The sequence below is a fragment of the Rhinopithecus roxellana genome, chromosome 12, assembly GCF_007565055.1.
Source record: "Rhinopithecus roxellana isolate Shanxi Qingling chromosome 12, ASM756505v1, whole genome shotgun sequence".
Taxonomy (NCBI): domain Eukaryota; kingdom Metazoa; phylum Chordata; class Mammalia; order Primates; family Cercopithecidae; genus Rhinopithecus; species Rhinopithecus roxellana.
The window spans coordinates 105,295,081-105,313,068 of NC_044560.1; the positions used below are offsets into that span (position 1 = coordinate 105,295,081).

The following is a 17,988-nucleotide window of genomic DNA, read 5'->3' on the forward strand; positions in this document are numbered from 1 at the left end:
CGCCCTGCAAGATTGGACCGGCAAGGAGGTGTCAGTAGACCCCATTTCCCCTTCTGCTGCAGGTGCTGCTCGGTTCTCTTGTCCTCCTAACTTTATCGCGAAGCCCCCAGCGTCAGAGTCCCCTCGTTTCTCCTTGGAGGCGCTGATGGGTCCAGATACGGAGCTGTGGCTTATTCAGGCCCCTGCAGACTTTGCCCCAGACTGGTGAGTGGTCTTGTTGACAGAAAAGAGGGTCCCGATCCAGACCTCAGGAGCGGGTTCTTGAATTTGTCACAGGAAAGAATTCGAGGCGAGTTACAGAGCACAATGAAAGAAGCAACTTTATTGGAAACTACTCCTTTACAGAGTAAAGTGTCCTCAAAAAGAAGGAGAAACCCACAACCCTTTGTTAGTATCTCTATTTATAAGAAACTATAATTAAACTTGGAGTGTGCAGATAAGCTCACTAAACGTAGGGGCTATTGGTGTTATCCATGACTATTAATCCTGCAACCTAAGCTTGCTCATTCATATTATATTTAAGCAACGGGGGCTGCATTCTTAGGACATTTGGACATTCTGCAGGCTTGGTGGGACATGTCCTGTATGGCCATAAATATTCTGTAATTATAATTGGTGGTCAGCTTGGGATGTGGTTATGTTCAGGCCATAAGCATGAACCTTTTAAGTGCCTAGCTACTCACTTTAAGATGGAGTCACTCTAGTCATGTTTTATTAAAAAGCAGAGGCCACTGGGCGCAGTGGCTCGTGCCTGTAATCCCATCACTTTGGGGGGCCGAGGCGGGCAGATCACTTGAGGTCAGGAGTTCAAGACCAGCCTGGCCAACATGGTGAAACTCTGTCTCTACTAAAAATACAAAAATTAGCCAGGCATGGTGGCAGGTGCCTGTAATCCCAGATACTTGGGAGGCTGAGGCAGGAGACTCGCTTGAACCCAGGAGGTGGAGGTTGCAGTGATCTGAGATTATGCCACTGTACTCCAGCCTGGGTGACAGAGCAAGAGTCTGTCTCAATAAAAAGAAAAGCTTCCCTCTCCTGTTCCACTTAAGCCTCTGCCCTCCCTGTTTCTCTCGATAGCTTCAATGGGCGCCATGTGCCTCTCTCTGGCTCGCAGATCGTCAAGGGCAAGTTGGCAGGCAAGCGGCACCGCTATCGAGTCCTCAGCAGCTGTCCCCAGGCTGCAGAAGCAACCCTGCTGGCCCCCTCAACGGAGGCAGGAGGTGGACTCACCTGTGCCTCAGCCCCCCAGGGCACCCTAAGGATCCTTGAGGGTCCCCAGCAATCCCTGTCGGGGAGCCCTCTGCAGCTCATCCCAGCAAGTCCCCCACCACAGATCCCCCCTGGCCTGCGGCCTCGGTTCTATGCCTTTGGGGGCAACCCACCAGTCACAGGGCCTAGGTCAGCCTTGGCCCCCAACCTGCTCACCTCAGGGAAGAAGAAAAAGGAGATGCAGGTGACAGAGGCCCCAGTCACTCTGGAGGCAGTGAATGGGCACGGGGTCCTGGAGGTGGACATGGCTTTGGGGTCCCCAGAAATGGATGTGAGGAAGAAGAAGAAGAAGAAAAATCAGCCCCTGAAAGAACCAGAGGTGTCAGGGCCTGTGGGGACAGAGCCCACAGTGGAGACACTGGAGCCTCTGGAAGTGCTGCTCCCGTCCACCACCAAGAAGAGGAAGAAGCCCAAAGGGACAGAAACCTTCGAGCCAGAAGACAAGACAGTGAAGCAGGGACAGATTAACACTGAGCCTCTAGAAGACACAGTCCTGTCCCCGACCAAAAAGAGAAAGAGGCAAAAGGGGATGGAAGGGATGGAGCCAGAGGAGGGGATGACAGTTGAGTGTCAGCCACAGGTGAAGGTGGAGCCACTGGAGGAAGGCATCCCTCTTCCCCCTACAAAGAAGAAGAAAAAACAAAAGGAACAGATTGCAATGATGGAGTCAGGGACGGAGGCGATGGAGCCAGTGGAGCCAGAGATGAAGCCTCTGGAGTTCCCAGGGGGGATGATGGAGCCTCAACAGCCAGATGGAGCTGAGCCTCAGGCCCAGGCAGCCCTGGCAGCTCCCAAAAAGAAGAGGAAGAAAGACAAACAGCAAAATGCCACAGTGGAGCCAGAGACAGAGGTGGTGGAGCCTGAGCTGCCGGATGACCTTGAGCCTCAGGTAGCGCCCACGTCCACCAAGAAGAAGAAGAAGAAAGAGAGAGGTCACACAATGACTGAGCTGAGGACTGAGCTGATTCAGCCACTAGAGCCTGAGCTGCCAGGGGAGGGACAGCCTGAGGCCAGGGCAACTCCAGGATCCACCAAGAAGAGGAAGAAGCGGAGTCAGGAAAGCTGGATGCCGGAAACAGTGCCCCAAGAGGAGATGCAGGGGCCACCGCTGAATTCAGAGTCTGGGGAGGAGGCTCCCACAGGCCGGGACAAGAAGCGGAGGAAGCAGCAGCAGCCTGTGTAATCTGCCCCAGGGAAAGTGAGGAACTAAAGAAAGCTGAAGGTGCCCACCTAGGCCATCCAAAAGTGACACCTCAAGAACCCCTCCCCAGAGACTGCACCAGCATAGCCAACAGGAGCCTGGCCTGGGAGGATGCTTTATTTTTACCCTGAGGGTCTCCTTGGCAGCTGGGGTCATCGAGGTACTTTCAAGAAGGGCTCATGCAGGACATCAAACAGCCTCCGGGCCTGGATGGGAGGGAGAAAAAAATGAGGAACCAGTCATTAAAGGAGCTGTTTCCTGGGTAAATCTAGAGTGGGGTTTTCGTTCTTTTTTTTCCCCTAAACACTCAAGCATTTATCCATTGAATTACAAACAATCCAGTTACAATCTTTTTAAGTTATTATTTATTTATTTATTTTGAGACGGAGACTTGCTCTGTCGCCCAGGCTGGAGTGCACTGGCGGGATCTCAGCTCACTGCAAGCTCCGCCTCCCGGGTTCACGCCATTCTCCTGCCTCAGCCTCCCGAGTAGCTGGGACTACAGGTGCCTGCCACCACGCCCGGCTAATTTTTTTTTTTTTTTTTTTTTTAAAGTACAGACGGGGTTTCACCGTGTTAGCCAGGATGGTCTCAATCTCCTGACCTCGTGATCCACCCGCCTCAGCCTCCCAAAGTGCTGGGATTATAGGCATGAGCCACCGTGCCTGGCTTACTTTTTTTTTTTTTTTTGAGATGGAGTCTCGCGGTGTCACCCAGGCTGGAGTGCAGTGGTGTGATCTTGGCTCACTGCAACCTCCACCTCCTGGGTTCCAGCAATTCTTCTGCCTCAGCCTCCCAAGTCTCTGGGCCTACAGGTGCCCGCCACCATGCCCGGCTAATTTTTGTATTTTTAGTAGAGATGGGGTTTCACCATATCGGCCAGGCTGGTCTCGAACTCCTGACCTCATGATCCGCCTGCCTTGACCTCCCAAAGTGCTGGGGTAACAGGTGTGAGCCACTGCACCTGGCCAAGTTATTTTAAAATGTATAGTTATTATTGACTATAGTCACCTGGTTGTGCTATCAAATAGTATGTCTTATTCATTCTTTCTCTCTCTTTTTTTTTTTTTTTGTTTGTGTGTGGTACCCATTAACCTTCCCGATCTCCCTGCCAGCCCCTCACTACCGTCCCCAGCCTCCAGGAACCATCCATCTACTCTATCTCCATGAGTTCAACTGTTTTGATTTTTCGATACACAAATAAGTGAGAACATGTGATGTTTGTCTTTCTGTGCCTGGCTTATTTCACTTAACAGAATGCTCCCCAGTTAATTATGTTGTAAACGATAGGATCTCTTTTTTTTTTTTTTTTGAAAAGGGTCTCTCTCTGTTGCCCAGGCTGGAGTGCAGTGGCATGATCTTGGCTCACTGCAGTCTTCACCTCCCGGATTCAAGTGATTCTCCTGCCTCAGCCTCCTGAGTAGTTGAGATTACAGGCACGCGCCACCACACCCGGCTAATTTTTGTATTTTTAGTAGAGACGAGGTTTCACCATGTTGGCCAAGCTGGTCTCGAACTCCTGACCTCAAGTGATCTGCCCGCCTCGGCCTCCCAAAATGCTGGGATTAGAGGTGTGAGCCACCACGCCTAGCCAGGATCTCATACTTTTTTTATGGCTGAAGAGTACTCCATTGTGTATAAGTACCACATTTTCTTTGCCTGGTCATCTGCTCATGGACACAGGTTGGTTCCAAATCTTGGCAATGTGAACTGTGCTGTAACAAACAGGAGTGCAGATACCTGTACCATACACTGATTTCCTTTCTTTGGGGATATACCCAGCAGTGGGATTGCTGGATCATGTGGAAGCTGAACTTTCAGTTTTTAGAGGAGTCTCCAAACTGTTTTCCATAGTGGTTGTACTAATTTACATTCTCACCAAAAGTATGCGAGGGTTCCCTTTTCTTCACATCCTCACCACCATTTGTTATTGCCTGCCCTTTGGATAAAAGCCATTTCAAAGCCAGGCGCAGTGGCTCACACCTATAATCTCAGCACTTTGGGAGACCAAGGTGGGTGGATCACCTGAGGTCAGGAGTTCAAGACCAGCCTGACCAACCTGGGGAAACTCCGTCTCTACTAAAAATGAAAAACTAGTGGGGCATGGTAGCAGGTGCCTGTAATCCCATCTACTCAGGAGGCTGACGTAGGAGAATCGCTTGAACCCGGGAGACGAAGGTTGCAGTGAGCTGAGATCGCACCATTGCACTCCAGCCTGTGCAACAGAGTGAGACTCCATCTCAAAAAAAAAAAAAAAAAAAAAAGCCATTTTAATGGAGCTGAGATGGTATCTCATTATAGTGTATTTTGGCTTTTTTTTTTTTTTTTTTTTTGAGATGGAGTCTGGCTCTGCCACCCAGGCTGGAGTGCAGTGGTGTGATCTCAGCTCACTGCAACCTCTGCCTCCCAGGTTCATGCCTTTCTCCTGCCTCAGCCTCCCGAGTAGCTGGGACTACAGGTGTCTACCACCACGCCCGGCTAACTTTTTTTGGTATTTTTAGTAGAGACGGGGTTTCACTGTGTTAGCCATCATGGTCTAGATCTCCTGACCTCATGATCTGCCCACCTCAGCCTCCCACAAGTGCTGGGATTACAGGTGTGAGCCACCACACCTGGCCTATTTTTGGGTTTTTTTGAGACCAAGTTTCACTTTTGTTGCCCAGGTTGGAGTGCAGTGGTGTAATCTCAGCTCACTGCAACCTCCATCTCCTGGGTTCAAGCGATTCTCCTGCCTCAGCCACCCAAGTAGCTGGGATTACAGGCATGCACCACCACACCCAGCTAATTTTTGTATTTTTAGTAGAGATGGGATTTCGCCATGTTGGCCAGGCTGATCTTGAAGTCCTGGGCTCAAGTGATCTGCCTGCCTCAGCCTCCCAAAGTGCTGGGATTACAGGCGTGAGCCACCGCGCCCGGCCTCATTGTAGTTTTGATTCACATTTTTCTGATGATCAGTGATGTTGAGCACCTCTTCATATGCCTGCTTGCCATTTGTATGTCTTTTGAGAAATGTTAATTCAAATATTTTGCCCACTTTTTGATTGGATTATTATATTTTATCCTATAGAGTTGTTAGAACTCATATCTTCTGGTTATTGATTCCTGGTCAGATGGTTAGTTTGCAAATATATATATATATATTTTTTTTTTTTTGAGACGGAGTCTTGCTCTGTCGCCCAGGCTGGAGTGCAGTGGCCGGATCTCAGCTCGCTGCAAGCTCCGCCTCCCGGGTTTACGCCATTCTCCTGCCTCAGCCTCCCGAGTAGCTGGGACTACAGACGCCCGCCACCTCGCCCGGCTAGTTTTTTGTATTTTTTAGTAGAGACGGGGTTTCACCATGTTAGCCAGGATGGTCTCGATCTCCTGACCTCGTGATCCGCCTGTCTCGGCCTCCCAAAGTGCTGGGATTACAGGCTTGAGCCACCGCGCCCGGCCAGTTTGCAAATATTTTCTCCCATTCTGTGTGTTGTCTCTTCACTTTGTGGATTGCTTCCTTTGCTGTGCAGAAGCTTTTTATTCTTCTTTTTTTTTTTTTTTTTGAGATGGAGTCTCGCTCTGTCGCTCAGGCTGGAGTGCAGTGGCCTGATCTCAGCTCACTGCAAGCTCCGCCTCCCGGGTTTACGCCATTCTCCTGCCTCAGCCTCCGAGTAGCTGGGACTACAGGCGCCCTGCCACCTCGCCCGGCTAGCTTTTTGTATTTTTTAGTAGAGACGGGGTTTCACCGGGTTAGCCAGGATGGTCTCGATCTCCTGACCTCGTGATCCGCCCGTCTCGGCCTCCCAAAGTGCTGGGATTACAGGCTTGAGCCACCGCGCCCGGCCTCTTCTTTTTTTTTTTTTTTTTGAGACGGAGTCTCCCTCTGTTGCGCAGGCTGGAGTGCAGTGGCGCGATCTCAGCTCACTGCAAGCTCCGCCTCCCAGGTTCATGCACTTCTCCTGCCTCAGCCTCGCGAGTAGCTGGGACTACAGGCACCCGCCACCACACCTGGCTAATTTTTGTATTTTTAGTAGAGACGGGGTTTCACTGTGTTAGCGTGGTCTCGATCTCCTTATCTCGTGATCTGCCCACCTCGGCCTCCCAAAGTGCTGGGATTACAGGCGTGAGCCACCGCACCCGGCCTTTTAATTTTTTGAAACAGAGTTTCACTCTTGTTGCCCAAGCTGGAGTGCAATGGCGCGATCTCGGCTCACCGCAACCTCCACCTCCCAGGTTCAAATGATTGTCCTGCCTTAGCCTTCCAAGCAGCTGGGAATACAGGCATGTGCCACCACACCAGGCTAAGTTTTTGTATTTTTAGTAAAGATGGGGTTTCTCCACATTGGCCAGGCTGATCCCAAACTCCTGACCTCAGGTGATCCAGCTGCCTCAGCCTCCCAAAGGGCTGGGATTACAGGCGCGAGCCACCATGCCTGGCTTAGAAGCTTTTTAACTTGACGTGATCCCATTTCTCCATTTTGCTTTGGTTTCCTGTGCTTCTGGAGCATTATTCAAGAAATCTCTGCCCAGTTCAATGTCCTGGAGAGCTTCCCTATGTTTTCTTGTAGAAATTTCATGCATTGAGGTCTTAGATTTAAGTCTTTAATCCATTTTGATTTGATTTTTGTATATGGCGAGAGGTAGGTGTCTAGTTTCATTCTTCTGCATTGGATTGCTTCTGCTTTGAGACAGGATCGCTCTGTCACCCAGGCTGGAGTGTAGTAACGTGATTATAGCTCACTGCAGCCTCAACCTCCTGGGCTCAAGCGATCCTCCCACCTCAGTCTCCTTAGTAGCTGAGACTACAGGCATGTAGCAAGCTCACACCACCATGCCCAGCTAGTTTTTTTTTTTTTAATAAAGGCGAGGTATCCACTTGCCCAGGCTGGTCTCCAACTTCTGGCCTCAAGCAGTCCTCCTGTCTCGGCCTCCCAAAGTGTTGGGATTACAGGTGGTAGCCACTGTGTCCAGCCTTTGGTTCTTTTTTCACCTTAAAACTTTGGGGTCTCAGGTTGTGTTTACTTGGGGCTCCCTCCTTTCCCTAACTCCTTGGGTTCTTTCCCAGAGCTCTTACCTTCTGAGGGCCCAGGCCTGGGCATAAGGCCAGATCTTCTCTCGATGCAGCGATGAGCTGTTCCAGAGACTGAAAGGTGAAAGCAAGGGGTCAGGGTAGCTGAGCACAAAAGCCTCCCTGTCCCAGCTGAGGAGGGGCCTCAGATATTCCCCGGGGGAGGTGAGGGCCTGTGGGAAGGCAGGACGGGCCAAGGGGTGGGCAGGGAGATGGAAGGAAATGGGTGAAAGGCTTTCTAAAAAAGGCAAGGGGACAGAAATGCCTAGGGGCAGGGAGCCTTTCCTTACTCCAAACGTGGCCAGGAGGGTCTGACTGTCCGTTTTGTTGACTGACTTCACGGTGGTCAGACATTCAGTCACCTGGAAGAGGAGGAGGCAGGAGTGTGAGGGGAGAAGAAAGGCCAGGGAGACTGAGCCTAGAGGGCAGGGCTGGGTCACAGCTGTGTCCCCAGACTGCCTGGCATGCAGGAAGCACTCAAATGGTTTTTTCCCCTATGATTAAAAAGTCATCTCAGGCTGGGCATGGTGGCTCATACCTAGTAATCCCAGTACTTTGGGAGGCCAAGGTGGGAGGATCACCTGAGGTCAGGAGTTTGAGACTAGCCTGGTCAACATAGTGAAACCCCATCTCTACTAAAAATACAAAAAATTACCCAGGCGTGGTGGCAACACACCTGTAGTCCCAGCCACTCGGGAGGCTGAGGCAGGACAATCACTTGAACCTGGGATGCAGAGGATGTGGTGAGTGGAGACTGTACCACTGCACTCCAGCCTGGGCGACAGAACAAGACTCTGTCTCAAAAAACAAGCAAACAACAACAACAACAACAAACAAGAATTAGCCAGGCATGGTGGAGCACGCCTGTAATTCCAGCTGCTAGGGAGGCTGAGCTGGGAGAATCGCTTGAACCTGGCAGGTGGAGGTTTCACTGAGCCAAGGTTATACCACTGCACTCCAGAGTGGGTGACAGAGCAAAACTCTCTCATTTAAAAAAAAAAAAAGGCGGGGGGGGGAGGCGGCCAGGCACGGTGGCTCACACCTGTAATCCCAGCACATTGTGAGGCTGAGGCGGGTGGATCACAAAGTCAGGAGTTCAAGACCAGCCTGGCCAATATGGTGAAACCCTGTCTCTACTAAAAATACAAAAATTAGCCAGGTGTGGTGGTGCACCTCTAATCCCAGCTGCTCGGGAGGCTGAGGCAGGAGAATCGCTTGAACCCAGGAGATGGATATTGCAGTGAGCTGAGATCATGCCACTGCACTCCAGCCTGGCAACAGAGCAAGGCTCTGTCTCAAAACAAACAAGCAAAAAAAAAACAATAACAAGAGCCTGGGTAAGGGGCTCAATTTTTGGGCAAATGAGGATCCTAAAAGTCGAGGGTGGCTGTGGACATCACTGGGATGTACCTGGGAATGCTCTCCAGCTCCACTGGGTGATAACAGATTCCTGAATGCTGACCCATGTGGCCTGGGTGTTGGCTGCCTCGGTTTAAACCCCCACCCCATCTGACGGGCAAATCACTGCACTCCCTTTCTCCTTCATGATTGAGATGGGGGTTTTCAGAGCCTCTTCTCGGGAGAGTGATTGTAAACCAGGTTGTCAGGGTGATATCTCTGGCAGAAGTAAGAGCTTCAGATGCAGGAACTGTTGATACTAGGCCCTGACTGTCTAATGGGGTCCCCTGGCTGTGTGATCTTTTCCCAGAGTCCCCAGGACAGGCCTATATGGCAGACCCCTCACCATCCCTCCATTGCTGGAGTCCAGAAGCAACAATGCATTCAGTAAACACTGAGGGCTGGGTGGTGCTAGAGACACAGTGGGGACCAAGAGAGCCCCCAAGCTGCCCTTCTGGGGCTCCCAGACTGGTTGGGGAGATAAGTCAGTTCCAAACAATGATGGCCCAAAGGGACAGGGCTGGATGGGGGAACCCAGCAGGAACACTTAACTTGGCCTAGGGATCAGGGAGGGCTTCCTGGAGGAGGTAGTATCAAAGCTGAGATATGAAAGATGGGATTAGGCAGGTAAGGCTGGGCACGATGACTCATGCCTGTAATCCCAGCACTTTGGGAGGCTGAGGAGGGTGGATCACCTGAGGCCAGGAGTTTGAGACCAGCCTGGCCAACATAGTGAAACCCATCTTCACTAAAAAATATAAAAATTAGATGGGCATGGTTGCGGGCACTTGTAGTCCCAGCTACTCGGGAGGCTCAGGCAGGAGAATCGCTTGAACCCAGGAGGCGGAGGTTGCAGTGAGCTGAGATCATGCTATTACACTCCACCCTGGGCAACACAGTGAGACTCCATCTCAAAAAAAAAAAAAAAAAAAAAAAGGAATTAGGCAGGTAATTGGGCAGAGGGAATAGAAGGGGCAAGTGCGGCCGGGCGCGGTGGCTCAAGCCTGTAATCCCAGCACTTTGGGAGGCCGAGACGGGCGGATCACGAGGTCAGGAGATCGAGACCATCCTGGCTAACATGGTGAAACCCCGTCTCTACTAAAAATACAAAAAACTAGCCGGGCGAGGTGGCGGGCGCCTGTAGTCCCAGCTACTCGGGAGGCTGAGGCAGGAGAATGGCGTAAACCCGGGAGGCGGAGCTTGCAGTGAGCTGAGATCTGGCCACTGCACTCCAGTCCGGGCGACAGAGCGAGACTCCACCTCAAAAAAAAAAAAAAAAAAAAAAAAAAAAAAAAAAGAAGGGGCAAGTGCTTGGAGAAGCGAGCTAGGCCTGGGAGAAGTGAAGTGGAAAGTGGGGGCCACCGGGCTTCTGAGCCTGACGGGCCCTTGTTGAGCCTGGCCAGAAGCCTGGGCTTTCCCCCTCGGGGTACTAGGGAGCCATGGGAGGATTTTGAGCTGGAGAGGGTAGCAGCAGATTTGTGCTCAGGAAAATCCCTCTAGCTGCAATTTGGGTGGGATGGGGCAGGGAAGACGAGGCTCAGGGATGAATGCACAGTGCCTTAAGATTGGAACTGAAGCTCAACCACCCAGGGGCTGCGGGGAGGCCCAGGCAGGGATGGAAGGTGAGGTGGCCTCACCCGGGAGACGAAGTCCTGCTCTAGCTTCTCCATCAGGAGGTCCGCTGGTTTCTGCTCATAGGCCTTGTAGGTCTCCAGGTACCGCCCAGCTTCCTCGGGACTAGGATAACAGGATACAGGGCAGCGGGAAGTGAGGTATCAGATTGTAGATTTGCTTCATTATGGTCAGTCGTAAGAATTACCAATACTAGGCCGGGCGCAGTGGCTCATGCCTGTAATCCCAGCACTTTGGGATGATGAGGCAGGCAGATCATCTGAGGTCAGGAGTTCGAGACCAGCCTGGCCAACATGGTGAAACCCCATTTCTACTAAAAATACAAAAAAGTAGCTGGGCTTGGTGGCATGTGCCTGTAGTCCCAGCTACTCAGGAGGCTGAGGCAGGAGAATCGCCTGAACCAGGGAAGTGGAGTTTGCAGTAAGCTGAGATCACGCCATTGCACTGCTGCTTGGGCAACAAGAGTGAAACTCCGTCTCAAAAAAAAAAAAAAAAAAGGCCGGGCGAGTGGCTCATGTCTGTAATCCCAGCACTTTGGGCGGCCGAGGCGGGTGGATCACGAGGCCAGGAGATCGAGACCGTCCTGGCTAACATGGTGAAACCCCGTCTCTACTAAAAATACAAAAAAATTAGCCGGGTGTCGTGGCGGGTGCCTGTAGTCCCAGCTACTCAGGAGGCTGAGGCAGGAGAATGGCGTGAATCCAGGAGGCGAAGCTTGCAGTGAGCCGAGATCGCTCCACTGCACTCCAGCCTGGGCGACAGAGCAAGACTCTGTCTCAAAAAAAAAGAATTTTTGATGCTAAAAATCAAAATTCCAGCCCATCCCCATGCCAAATACAACCTGGTAGTGACCACTGCTGGGCGCATCTTGGTATCTTTTCTGGCTATGGGCCAGCTCTTGGGAGCCTGACCCCACCTCTGCCTGGGTAATCCTGGGCCAGTGGTTTGCTCTCTGGGCCTCAGTTTCCTCACTGTAAAGTGGGGTGGTCAGGCATAGTGGCTCATGCTTGTAATCCCAGCACTTTGGGAGGCTGAGGCAGGAGGGTCACTTGAGCTCAGGAGTTTGAGACCAGCCAGGATAACATAGCAAGATGTTGTCTCTACAAAAAATTAAAAATTAGCCAGGTGTGGTGGTGCGCACCTTCAGTTCAACTGCTTGGGAGGCTGAGGCAGGAGAACTGCCTGAGCCTGGTAAGTTGAGGCTTCGGTAACCTGTGATAGCGCCACTGCACTCCAGCCTTGGCAACAGAGCAAGACCCTGTCTCAAAAATTAATAAAAAAGTGGGGAGGATGGTATGACTGTGAAGATCAGAGAATACTCTGGAATGCTCTGTAAGTACCAAAAGCTGCCCCTGGCACTGCTGAAGAAATGTTAGCTATTTTGGAAGCGAAGTCAGCACACAAAGTGTTTGTATTGGGTTTGACAGGAGGAAAACCAGAAACACTGCTTATTTTCCCACTGCAGCAAGAAGCCAACCTCATGAAATGTTCAGCTTCCAGCCAGGCACAGTGGCTCACGCCTGTAATCCCAGCACTTTGGGAGGGCGAGGCGGGAGGATCACCTGAGGTCAGGAGTTCAAGACCAGCCTGGCCAACATGGCAAAACCCTGTCTCTACTAAAAATACAAAAAAATTAGCTGGGTGTGGTGGTGCGCACCTGTAATCCCAGCTACTGGAGAAGCCAGGAGAAGTGCTTGAACCCCCAAGGCAGAGCTGAGATTGCACCACTGCACTCCAGCCTGGGGGACAGAGTGAGGCTCTGTATCAAAAAAAAAAAAAAGATATTAAGACCTTGTTTCATAGATGAGGAAACTGAAGGCCAGAGAGAGGCGCTGCCTGCACCAGGCCCACACAGGAAGGAGAAGGGAAGGGCTGGGCAGGGTGGGATGGGGGAGCAGGTAGAGCCTGAATGAGGCAGGGAAGCCTCCATCTCACCTCCAGGCGAGGATCAGTGTGCAATCAGCCAGGATACACATCTTAGCCAGCTCCTTCAGGGCCTGCTGGGGATCTTTCTGGAGGAGAAAATCAGAATTAGAAACCTAGAAGCCAGGAATTACAAAAATTAGCCAGGCGTGGTGGCAGGCGCCTGTAATCCCGGCTACTAGGAAAGCTGAGGTGGAGAATTGCTTGAACCCGGGAGGTGGAGATTGCAGTGAGCCGAGATCGCGCCACTGCACTCCAACCTGGGCGACAGAGCGAGACTCCGTCTTAAAAAAAAAGAAACAAATAACAAAAAAGGAATTAAAGCCTGAAAACACAGTAGCTCAGGAAGCCAAGAGCCTCTCACCCAATTGTCACTCTCTAAGCTCCTACTGTGCCTGGCCCGTGCTAACCAATGCTAGGACCCAGCAGTGACCGAAACAGCCCTGACTCTGCCCTCCCAGGACTCACAGTCTGATGAGCAGGACAGACCTGTCCCCAGACATTGATGATCTGGAGTGGCCAGGGCTGCAATGTGGGAGCCAGAGGAGGGACCGAGCCTGCCTGGGGGATCAGAGAGGGCTTCTTGGAGGAGGGGACATCTGAGCTGAGACCCAAAGGAGGAGGAGGAGGAGGAGGAGGAAAGGATGAAAAGGAGACCAGAAAAGGGAATTCCAGACATAGAGACCAGCATGGGCAAAGGATGGGAGGGGAAAGAGGGCTTCAAGAATTATAATTCACTCCCTATGGGAGAGAGGATGTGAAATTCCATGAGAAGCACAGACTCTTAGAGACGGGCCTGGAAAACTAGGTCGAGGTCAGAGGTCACACAGGGCCCCATAGGTCATGGAAGGGAGCAGAACTTTCTTCTAGGGTACTTAGGAGCCATGGGAGTTTTATAATTTTTTTTTTTTTTTTTTTTTTGAGACAGAGTCTTGTTCTGTTGCCCAGGCTGGAGTGCAGTGACATGATCTTGACTCACTACAACCTCTGCCTGCCGGGTTCAAGCAGTTCTGCCTCAGCCTCCCATGTAGCTGGGATTACAGGCGCACGCCACCACGCTCAGCTGAATTTTGTATTTTTAGTAGAGATGGGGTTTCACCATGTTGGCCAGGCTGGTCTTGAACTTCTGATCTCAGGTAATCCCAAAGTGCTGGGATTACAGGCGTGAGCCACCCCCAGTGGGTGATTTTTAAAAGATTTTTAGATACAGGGTCTTGCTGTGTTACCCAGTCTGGTCTCCAACTCCTGGCCTCAAGCAATCCTTTTCCACTGGGTTGGGTGCAGTGGCTCATGCCTGTAATCCTAGCTCTTTGAGAGGTTGAGGCAGGAGGATCACTTGAGGCCAAGAGTTCGAGACTAGTCTAGGCAACAGAGTGAAGACCCCATGTCTACAAAATACAAAAAAATATGGTGGTGTGCACCTATAGTCCCAGCTACTTAGGAGGCTGAGGTGGGAGGATCACTTGAGCCCAGGAGGTCAAGGCCGCACTGGCCTATGATTGGGCCACTGCACTCCAGCCTGGGCAACAGAGCAAGACCCTGTGTCAAAACAAACAAACAAACAAACAAAGAGATAAGCTGGGCGTGGTGGCTCACACCTGGAATCCCAACAGTTTGGGAGGCCGAGGTAGGCAGATCACTTGAGGTCAGGAGTTTCAGACCAGCCTGGCCAACATGGTGAAACCCGTCTCTACTAAAACTACAAAAATTGGCTGGGCGCGGTGGCTCACGTCTGTAATCCCAGCACTTTGGGAGGCTGAGGCGAGTGGATCATGAGGTCAGGAGATCGAGCCCAGCCTGGCCAGCATGGTCAAACCCCATCTCTACTAAAAAAACAAAAAATTAGCCAGTCATGGTGATACGTGCCTGTAATCCCAGCTACTTGAGAGGCTGAGTCAGGAGAATCACCTGAACCCAGGAGGCGGAGGTTGCAGTGAGCCAAGATTGCACCATTACACTCCAGCATGGGCAAAAGAGCGAGACTCTGTCTCAAAACAACAAATAAATAAATAAGCCAGGCATGGTGTAGTGTGCCTGTAATCCCAGTTGCTCAGGAGGCTGAGGCAGGAGAATTATTTCAACCCAGGAGGCGGAGGTTGCAGTGAGCCAAGATCTCGCCATTGCACTCCAGCCTGGGAGACAGAGGAGACTCCATCTTAAAAAAAGAGAGAGAGAGAGAGAGATATGAACGGGCGTGGTGGCTCATGCCTATAATCCTGGCACTTTGGGAGGCTAAGGCGGGTGGATCACCTCAGGTCAGGAGTTCAAGACCAGCCTGGCCAACATGGTGAAAACCAGTCTCTACTAAAAATACAAAAATCAGCCAGGTGTGGTGGTGCATGCCTATAATCCCAGCTACTCAGGAGGCTGAGGCAGGAGAATCGCTTGAACCCCGGAGGCTAAGGTTGCAGTGAGCCGAGATCGAGTCATTGCACTCCAGCCTGGGCAACAAGAGCGAAACTCCATCTCAAACAAATAAACAAACAAAAACCACACACACAAAAGAGATATTTAGGGGGCAGAGATCTGGGACTAATTGAAGGGGATGTGGGGAAAGAGGAAATGGATAATTTTGCCCTCCCCTCTCCTTGCCAACACAGTGTCTTGGTGACCCATGTCAATCTCGGATGTGAAAAACCTTCCTCGCTGAGGTTTTAGCTGCATTTCCTCTTGGAAGGGATTCAACAGTATGCTGCACAACCTCGAGGCCCAGCACTCCCCATTTCCGAGATGGGGCCAGTGAGGCCAGCTGGGGAGCGACCCCTGCTTACCACATCCACCTGGATGAGCAGGACCCGCAGGGCGAAGTTCTTCCCCAGGCTCTGCAGCCGCCCATGGATGTAGTCCGGGTGCAGGTTGTGGTAGCGGAGGCTGGGGGGGGCAGGGAGTAGGAGTTGAGAAGTCTGTCTGTTCGAGACCCCCAAAGCCCTTCTGCCCTCTCACTGGAATACTAAGGGCTCAGAGTGCGGCACAGGGGACAGAGGGGTCCTGAGGCTCACAGAGAGTAAGTCACTTGCCACAGGTCTCTCTTCCAAGAAGATGCTCTGCGGGGATTGGCAGCCAGGGCCACATGGCTGTGGTTACCCAGAAGCCCAGACCCGTGGCTTCTTCATGAAGAGGGGAAGAGACTTGGGCTTCAAGGGGAGAACAGGTGCCAGGGGCCCTGGAGAGTGTGAGCGCGGGGACGTTGCATGGCTCACAGTGGGAAGCAGGGCCCACCGCCAGCCCATCTGCTCTGGCCTCGGAGGGCTATGGTGAGGGCTTCACGACCCAGGGAACTAGGACTGGCGCTGCCCAGCAGTCTGCAGCTCTCACAGCCTGCGGGGAGCACAGGAACTCACAGGTTTCACTTCCTCTGTCTGGCCCTGTCTGCAGAGGAGCCCCTGGGTTGGGGGAGGAAGTTGTTTAGGGTGGAGATGGGAGAAATCCTGCCTCTCCTCAACTCCAGTCAAAGATGTCGGGGACATGAGTGACCCAGTCCCTCCTCCCTCAGATCCAGGAGTCTGGCCCTCAGGCCCTCCTCCCTCAGACCCAGGAGTCTGGCCCCCATGCCTTCCTCCCTCAGACCCAGGAGTCCAGGCCCCCAGCCCCTCCTCCCTGAGACCCAGGAGTCCAGTCCCCCATCTCCTCCTCCCTCAGACCCAGGAGTCCAGGCCCCCAGCCCCTCCTCACTCAGACCCAGGAGTCCAAGCCCCCAGCCCCTCCTCGCTCAGACCTAGGAGTCTGGCCCCCCCCAGCCCCTCCTTCCTCAGACCCAGGAGTCTGGGCCCCAGCTGTTGTTGTACTGGGCACCTCTAGGCCAAGACCCCCTTCCTCCAACACAGGGTCCCACCAAGGCCCAGAGCCTGCAGGACCATGCCCATAGAACGGTCCAGAACACTGGGACATGACCCTCCCAGGCCAGTGGGGTGTCCTTCCTGAAGGCTGGGGTGGCACCGCAGAGCTCACCTGAGGAACAGGGCACAGGTGCTCTGGCCCAGCACATAGTCGGGGATTACATCGCCAAATTCCCAGGGCACGTTGCGCACGAACTTCAGTACGGGATTGCCCCTCTGGGGAGGGAGGAAGGGCAGAAGCCATCAATAGGGATGACCCTTGGCAACCACAGGGCCCTCCTCTACCTCTTCTCGCACCTCCTCCCTCCTCCCACCTCTTCCCACACCTCCTCCCTCCTCCCACCTCTTCCCACATCTCCCTCCTCCCACCTCTTCCCATACCTCCTCCCTCCTCCCACCTCTTCCCACACCTCCTCCCTCCTCCCACCTCTTCCCACACCTCCTCCCTCCTCCCACCTCTTCCCACACCTCCTCCCTCCTCCCACCTCTTCCCACACCTCCCTCCTCCCACCTCTTCCCACACCTCCTCCCTCCTCCCACCTGTGCCTGGGTCTTTTCCAGCTTCTCTCTCCTCCTCCCAACCCTGGACAGTCCCTGGTCCTCTGATCCAGGTTCCTCCCCTCCACTTCCACTGGCACCAGGCCTTTCCTAAAGGGTCCCCGGGTCTGTCTCCAGCTCAACCCTCTCCCCCAGCCCCAGTCTGCGAGTCATGTGGCCCTGAACACCTCCTGCCCCTACGCCCGGCTAATTTTTGTATTTTTAGTAGAGACGAGGTTTCACCATGTTGGCCAGGCTGGTCTCAAACTCTTGACCTCAGGTGATCCGCCTGCCTCAGCCTCCCAAAGTGCTGGGATTACAGGTGTGAACCACCGCACCTGGCCTCATTCAGTACATTTTAAGTAAATTAACAAACCTGGGGTCAGGAAACAGAGCTGCACCAACACAGCCAAAGCCCCAGCAAGAGCTGGGGCACTCTCAACCCACACACTGCCGTTGAATGAATGAATAAATGAATGATGAGAACAAAGTGGCTGGAACTCAGACCTCCTTCCACTGGAGTCATCCCTAGAACAGCGTTTCCCACTGAAAACCTCAAGGCTCCTCTTCTCCGTCTCCCTCCTCACCTGCCGAGGGCTCACAATGATGCTGTTGGATTTTGCCCCGGGTTTCAGGGCCTGGTTGGGGGTCTCTCCTGCCAGGGGCTCTGACCCTGTGGGGCATGTGGCCCCAGCCCCTCCCAGAGGCTGTGAGATGGCATATTCAGCGTAGGTCTGAGGGGCCGCCTGGGCCGAGGTGTCCACAGTGGGAAGGCTCTGTGTGGATTTGAATAAGGGCTTGGCCTGTGGGGAGAAAGGGAGTTTGCAGGGGACCGGTTGGGGTGAGCAGGGGACATCTGAGGCCCTGTGAGTTCCTCTCCCCTTTCTTTTTCTTTCTTTTTTTTTTTTTTTTTTTTTGAGACAGAGTCTCATTCTGTCACCCAGGCTGGAGTGCAGTGGCACAATCTTGGCTCACTGCAACCTCCACCTCCCGGGTTCAAGCAATTATCCTGCCTCAGCTTCCCGAGTAGCTGGGATTCCAGGTGCCCGCCACCACGCCCAGCTAATTTTCTTTTTTTTTTGAGATGGAGTCTTGCTCTGTCACCCAGGCTGGAGTGCAGTGGCATGATCTCAGCTCACTGCAATCTC

The 17,988-nt window shown here is 52.7% G+C and overlaps 2 protein-coding genes across 8 annotated transcripts in view; one reads left to right on the forward strand and one right to left on the reverse strand.

Moving 5' to 3' along the window:
- CD3EAP (CD3e molecule associated protein) overlaps positions 1-3,692 on the forward strand; it is a 4,515-nt gene extending 823 nt beyond the window's left edge. The window contains exons 2-3 of one of the 2 annotated variants that reach the window (XM_010377482.2): positions 63-204; positions 1,078-3,692. In XM_010377482.2, coding sequence (XP_010375784.1) covers positions 63-204; positions 1,078-2,452 — 1,517 coding nt within the window. In that variant the 3' untranslated portion in view covers positions 2,453-3,692. The remainder of the gene's footprint in view (positions 1-62; positions 205-1,077) is intronic. The other variant, XM_010377481.2, reaches the window with a different exon arrangement.
- The window catches only part of ERCC1 (ERCC excision repair 1, endonuclease non-catalytic subunit), a 77,869-nt gene continuing 60,183 nt past the window's right edge, over positions 303-17,988 (reverse strand). For 3 of the 6 annotated variants that reach the window (XM_030941971.1, XM_010377483.2, XM_030941970.1), the window contains exons 3-10: positions 17,428-17,643; positions 16,416-16,519; positions 15,239-15,338; positions 12,480-12,556; positions 10,550-10,649; positions 7,805-7,876; positions 7,521-7,589; positions 303-2,676 (exon numbers count right to left, since the gene is read on the reverse strand). In XM_030941971.1, coding sequence (XP_030797831.1) covers positions 2,623-2,676; positions 7,521-7,589; positions 7,805-7,876; positions 10,550-10,649; positions 12,480-12,556; positions 15,239-15,338; positions 16,416-16,519; positions 17,428-17,643 — 792 coding nt within the window. In that variant the 3' untranslated portion in view covers positions 303-2,622. The remainder of the gene's footprint in view (positions 2,677-7,520; positions 7,590-7,804; positions 7,877-10,549; positions 10,650-12,479; positions 12,557-15,238; positions 15,339-16,415; positions 16,520-17,427; positions 17,644-17,988) is intronic. The other 3 variants (XM_010377484.2, XM_030941972.1, XM_030941969.1) reach the window with 3 other exon arrangements.